Source organism: Pagrus pagrus (genome assembly GCF_965226575.1).
Source record: "Pagrus pagrus genome assembly, chromosome: 11".
In the NCBI taxonomy this organism is placed as follows: Eukaryota; Metazoa; Chordata; class Actinopteri; order Spariformes; family Sparidae; genus Pagrus; species Pagrus pagrus.
The window spans coordinates 24,410,354-24,416,933 of NC_140195.1; the positions used below are offsets into that span (position 1 = coordinate 24,410,354).

A 6,580-nucleotide genomic window follows, 5' to 3' on the forward strand; every position below is an offset into this window, starting at 1 on the left:
TATCATAATTAACAGTTTAACATGTAATAAGCAAAATATCTGGTCAAATATGTTAAAAAAATGTTGCAAATTATTTTTTATGCTCTGATGAAAACAACCTGTGCTCACACTATAACTCATCTTGTCCAGTACTTTATGCATATGTGTTAACGATAAAGGCCATAAAGCTTAAACATAAAGTCCAGACAAACTTCAGCACTGTGTTTAAAACTATAAAACATCAGCTGTGGTGTGACAGATCCACACTGCCCTCATGTGTCCAAACAGAAACCTAAACCTAAAATAAAATGGAGATTTATAGTAATCTCTGAGTTTGAATCAGAGTCAGAAGTATGGATAAAACAATCTCAGTATCAGTACATTAAAAAAAAAAATCATAATATTTAACAATCTTCTGTGATCGAAGGTGTCTGACAGCTTTCAGTAAACAACAAAAGAAGTAATACCAGACAAACAATCCATCTTGGAAAGGATTCATGTTCTCGACTGTGCGACTGAAGACCTTTGACTCATGATACGTTCGCTGTAACATAAAGTTCAGCACCATAAGTAGAGCTGAGATGGTGTCTACACAGGAGGATGGGCCACAGCAGGGATATGTGTGGACATGGTGCTCGCCACTCAATGACCTGCCAATGCCAGACTGAATCTGTGCATTTTAAAGAGGCGCAATCATAGAAACTGAATACATAAATATAGAAATTAATCAGATATGCATTTACACTACAGTGGCTTTGCCTCTTCTTATTCAGACTGTTTCAAGAAAGAAACACTTTGCTTAAAATACAGACTTTTATACTGTGTTATGTTGCCAAATCTCTCTTGAATGTCACATTTGTTATGCTTTTCACAATAAAAGCTGAAAGGATAATTGTTTTATTTCTGTGTTTTAAACTGACTATATAATAATAATAATAATAATAATAATAATAATAATAATAATAATAATAATCTTGTGGTACCCCCCTTTTTTTTTTTAAATACGGAGGGAAAGCTGCAGCAAATACGGAAGTGGTGGCAGATTTCCTCACACCTGTGGCATGTTTAGAGCAAACAGTAAAAGACGTCTTACTTCGTACAAAAACCATAAAGTTTGTTCTGTGTTTACTGACACTTTACCGAGATGTAGTGAGCCTCTTTAGGTCATTTCTACTCAGCTGTGTAGAGGAGCATCATGCGGTGGGGAAACCCGTCAGTGTGATGTCAAAGGCTGCGGACAGCCGAGAGGCGGATCTGAAGGAGCCCAGGACAGCGTGTGTGAGCAAAATGAAACATGGATGAGGAGGTCGTCGAAAGTTGGGAGGAAGCTGCTGATAGTGGGGTAAATAATGAAAGGTTCAATATACCTTCAGTTAAAGAGGGGATTCCCGTTTGGTAGCTTCTCTGTATTTACACGGTTGTTTTTAGAAGTTCTCGCAACGTTGTTCCTCACACGGGCCAACAATGTAGCTAAAGCTAACGTTAGCTTTAAGAAACTTGGCGAGCCAACGTCAAGTAGCTAACTAGCTTAGCTAACGTTAGCGAGCGAGACAGGCTTAACGCAGACCAGCCAAGTGACGTTGACTATTTCTAACTAATCTCGAATGAAATAACCCCAATATATCTGTTTATTAGCTAACGCTGACCAGCTTACGAATTTACATGACGCGAGCTAAACCCACGAAATTAATGTTCCTGCTGAAAGGCTTGACGTGAGCAAATGCTAAGCTAACTATGGCTAACATGGAAAATGTGTCTAATCAATGTTGGTTTACTTGTTTGTGAAATTTACATCCCTCGCACAAGACAACTAGAGCCCCATACACGACACACACTCGCCTTAAATTCATTCGGCATGTGTTTTGTGACACTAACAACTCATAGCTTAAACACTGATCACCGTAAACGATTAGCTAGCATTAACGGAACCATCCTATAGACGACTAACGTTAGCTTAGCAGCGATTTAGCTACATTCGTAACGTCGAAATGTCCCTGTAATAAAGTAAACATAAGTAGTCACCCCAACTGTGCAAGAACAATCGTCACACAGATTGTTATATCGGGCACAGTAGCCATTACATTTAGTTCATTTAAGTTCGCACATTTTCTACGGAGCCTGGCTTTCACTATGCATACTCCTGAGTTAACTTTGTGATTTCATGTCGCTAGTTCACCAGTCCAAATTGTTGTTGGACAACATTTTCGGCCATGTTGTTTGGTATAACCCTGCTCTCGAGCTAGTTTAGTTGCCAAACTGGCAAGTTAGTACATTTGGCTAACGCTAACATTAGCCGTCGTCACGGCACTTTGGCAGACTATTGCTAGCTCGTGACGTCAAGAACGTGGCGCTGAGAAGAAGTTGGTCAAGTTTGTCAGGCTGAAGTTACAGATAGTTATCGTCTTAACCTTCTGGTGTTAGTCAGTGTAAAACGTAATTTAAAAATGATCCTTCAATCTACCTTGGCAATTCTCGTTGGCAACATCAGCAGATTAATGTTAGCTAGCTGAGCACTCTCTGTTATGACTTGGCAGCTGTCCTACACATGTATAAATAGCTTGTAACTGAATCCTGTTTTCCAGCCACTCTCTGACTTGCTAACCACCTCTTCCTCCTACACCAGATTAATCTGACCATGTTGTTTGTTTACATTAATGTATGTTTGGACTATTCTCCCCCCACAGGAAATGGAAAAACGGTTAGAAGAGAAGCTAAGGATCAGCCAGAGAGAAAAGTAAGGCTTTATGAAGGCTTTAAAATGTATTTTATTAGAGGGGCACTGTGCACTTTTGGAGAAGAAAATTCAAACTCTGAATTTCAATATTTACAATATTAATGAGGTAATAATGATATTTTTTCCATAACTGAATAAACAAGCTGTTCTCAGAGGAAAATAAGGTCCCAGAACACTGTTTGAAGCTAGAAAGGTGGCAGGGTCCGCCACATATAAACAAAGTACTTTAAAACAGTATGAAATTGTGTTGTCCTTTAATGTTTATTGATTGTTTATCCTGAGAATTTCTTTATTAGGTTTGTTTAGGCATTAAAATCAGTCAATGAAGATCTTTCTCCTCTGATTGAAATTTCTTCCCCAAACTACATAGTGCACCTTTAATCTATGAATTCATGTATTCATATTTTTGAAGTAAGATGAATTGAATAGCAGATAGCAGTTGTCTTAAGTATGTAACTTTGCTGATGAGTATGAACAAACTGAAACAGTAATAAATGTATTTGGGTTTCTGTCCTTAGTCTTTTGGCCATGCATGCATCATCTAAGCTATTATCAGCACCGCCGCCCCCACTTAAAAGTATTAGCCTCTTCCTGTCTGTCATATTACTAATTTTGCGTGGTCTGCTTCCTGTCGGTCTGCTTCTAGAGAGTCCAGTAATAATTCTCAACGATCTCCATTGAGGACAACCATGGTGATACAGGACGACTCTCTACCAGCAGCACCCCCACCTCAGATACGCATTTTGAAGCGGCCCGCAAGTAACGGGTCATTGGGATCACCCTTGAATCAGAACAGGCCTACACCACAGGTCAAGTCTCTGGCCCAGCGTGAGGCAGAGTACGCAGAGGCCAGGAAGAGAATACTGGGCAGCGCCTGCCCAGAGGAGACGCCTCAGGACAAGCCCAACACTGACCGGTAATCATCCACAAATATTGACAGTTTAGAGGTTTTACTCACAGCTTAATGAGGCCTTGCTTGAGGGCTGTTGCTATTGTGTATTCCCATAGTTGTGTTTAAGACTGTTTAATTTTTGTGTGCCAAGTTTCCAACTGAGAGAAGGCTGGCTAATGAATAGGTGTTATTTTAAGGCTCAAAAACAAACAAATGAACAAATCTGTATTTAAAACTATAAATCAGCCTCTCCTACCAATACAAACTAAAAATCAGAATAAGAACTAAAGCAGTAGCCACTAAAAATGGGACTACTTCCCGCTGAATCCCTGATGAATCCACTCATCAGACAGGATGTGAAGACCCTAGCTGACCTCTCCTCCTGGTGTGTAACTTTTGCTTTCATTTTCTCGACTACAACTGGCAGAGGCACGCTGTTTTAGTTCTGCGTTTGGCTTTGCAGGGTTTTGATTTACAGGAAGTGGAGCCTAAAGATAATCACAAGAAGCTTTCTGATGCAGTTTTGCAGAATTTCATTGAATGGTTCTTTTCATTTGTGTTGAGTTTGAATTTGGTTTACTGTGAAATGTGCCAAAACGAATAGAAAAGCAACCGAGAAACTCAAAGCCAAGAGGCAATCCTATAACTAAAATCATGTGTGGATACCTGTCTGTTGGGAGACTACAGGGATTTGGAAATTAGGACAGTCCTGGAAAAAGATTCTGCCCAGCAGTTGGCACGTGTTAAAGCCTGCTGTATCTAATTTATTCCTGTCTCCTGTCTTTCTGCCAGGCCAGGGCGCAATAACTCTACATTGCCTTCAGAGGACACCCGATCTAACAATCACACTGTGGGGCAGCCAGACGGCACCCAAGGGTTCCGACAGCACAGATAAGTGGGCCCCGGGGCCACCCAGCCATTGAGGGGAGAGAGATCGAGGGCACCCTGAAAGCAAAGACAGCAAAGTATCTTAAAACTTCCTTCCTTTGGTTCCATTCTATCAGACGGGCTGCGAGTACAGCCACGCTGCTGCCTCCCACTATCAGTCGTGTGGAACTGACAGGGAGCGAGGAACTCCGGGAGGAAGTCAGATGGAAATGTGCTCTCTTCTCCCCCCGACTCCAGTCTGTTTGACACTGTGATTATGGACATCTTCTGGACTCACTGTGATGATCCCTTTAAGAAAGGCCCCTCACCTCCATCTTCCTCCTCCTCCAGTCCCCAGCCACTCCGCCTCAGGACGCCTGCAAGGCGGAAGCAAAGACTTAAACGGAGGGCGGCAGAGAGAGGAGAAGTGACGGGCCATAGCAAAATGAGATGAGCTGGCACTTGGGCAGCAGCTTCTCCCTAGCAATAATACCAGACATCACTTCTCAAACCTTTACACACATTTTTAATTTTTCAGATGTTTGCTGACAAAGTTTTTATCTTTTTGTTTTCTTGCTTGTCTTTATTATCTATGCTAGGGATGCTCTGATATCTACAGTACAGATACAAGATCTTCACATTATACGTACACCACAAATAACACGTTCATTAAGAGTATTTAGAATTGAGATTTTTTTAAATAAACATATCTGCAGTTTTTATGAAATGGGAAACATTACACTTCTCAACCTTTGTTCGGTGTTAAAACGGTCTTAAATGCTACGTTTCGGTTTCTCCTTACAGTCAAAACTCAGACACTCAGTGTTGCAGCTCGTGGTGTCTTAACTGCTACCTGCCCTGTAACTGTGCTGTTAGCATCATCACCACACCTATTATGTAGACTGCCATTGGTTTTTAAAAACTGAGGTTAAGGGTCATGTGTGTCAAGTTGTTTATCCGACGAGTTCTGTTAAAGCTATGTTTATTTGATTTTAAGCTTTTCAGCTGTCTTCCTTGGACTGTAACATCATTATTTCTATTTAAAAGTAAAAGCAGGAAAAAAAAGACAAAATGAAAAGAAGATTATGGATTTAAGTCCATTTTTAAGTAGCTTTTCTGCCTTTTTGTATGAGATAGCAGCAATGTCAGAGCAGTATTTTAATCGAAATGAACCAAAATCCCATTTTAAAATCAACTTGTACATATATCAGTTAATTCAGATGTCATGATGTGAAGGTGCTGTTGGCAGCGGCTCGAGGGAGGTGTCAGGTGGGGGAATGAATTTACTGCTGTACTCGACAAGCCTCTCTGTCATATCTCCAGCTCGTCAGCGGTGTGCTCGTTTCTTCATGTCCTTCAATGACGTACAGTACGTAGGAACTCAGGTGCAAGTGAACGAGACTGAATGAATGAAATGAACTAAGATTGTATTTTTTCCAGCGGGTTTGATTGCTCAAACAGCAAATGTCCGTATTAAAGCTTGGGCTGGCACTTTGATAGAAACAGTGCTGTAGAGTGTGCGATGAAATGTATCTGAAATGATGTCCCAGGATGAATGAATGCCAGTTTTGTTTTGTTTTTTTTGTCTGTTGGCTTCTGGGTCATGTAACAGAACAGAAACGGTAACATCACCCCACGTGTGATTGTTCAGTAACTGATGGTCCTCTGCTGAAATGGATCATGGAGACACAGCTGTATGTGAGCTGACTACCTGGCTGAGTGACCAGGACCATTGTGCCCAGTAGATGTTCTTAAGTTTTTCACCTTTTTATTTGTTCAAACGGAGAAGAGATCTCAATAAAGCCATATTCAGTGGTGCACACCATCAATAGAAAAGTTATTGTAATGGCTGAATTCAGCTTGTGCCTCCTGTATCACATCTTAACTTCCTGGTTGTTGATTTTTATTACTGTAGTTCAAGAAACTGATCCGAGGGAGAATTCACAATACTGGTAAGAGATTTTAGTTCAGGAAATCTAGCAGCAGAGCAGGAGACAGACGGGGTTAGCTGAGCTCTGGGTGAGAACACAAACTGCCTGTAAATACTGATTTAATAAAATGATTTGCAAAAAATGTCACTTGTTTTGTGATGTGTTTTCATTCATTTA

The 6,580-nt window shown here is 40.7% G+C and overlaps 1 protein-coding gene across 1 annotated transcript; it reads left to right on the forward strand.

Annotated features, from left to right (window-relative positions):
- Positions 1-1,049: 1,049 nt before the first annotated feature.
- szrd1 (SUZ RNA binding domain containing 1) lies at positions 1,050-6,550 on the forward strand. Its single transcript, XM_084366251.1, has 4 exons — positions 1,050-1,321; positions 2,664-2,713; positions 3,360-3,629; positions 4,398-6,550. Exons 1-4 carry the CDS (start codon positions 1,274-1,276, stop codon positions 4,498-4,500), a joined length of 471 nt encoding a protein of 156 aa, XP_084222377.1. The 5' UTR covers positions 1,050-1,273; the 3' UTR covers positions 4,501-6,550.
- Positions 6,551-6,580: the final 30 nt, after the last annotated feature.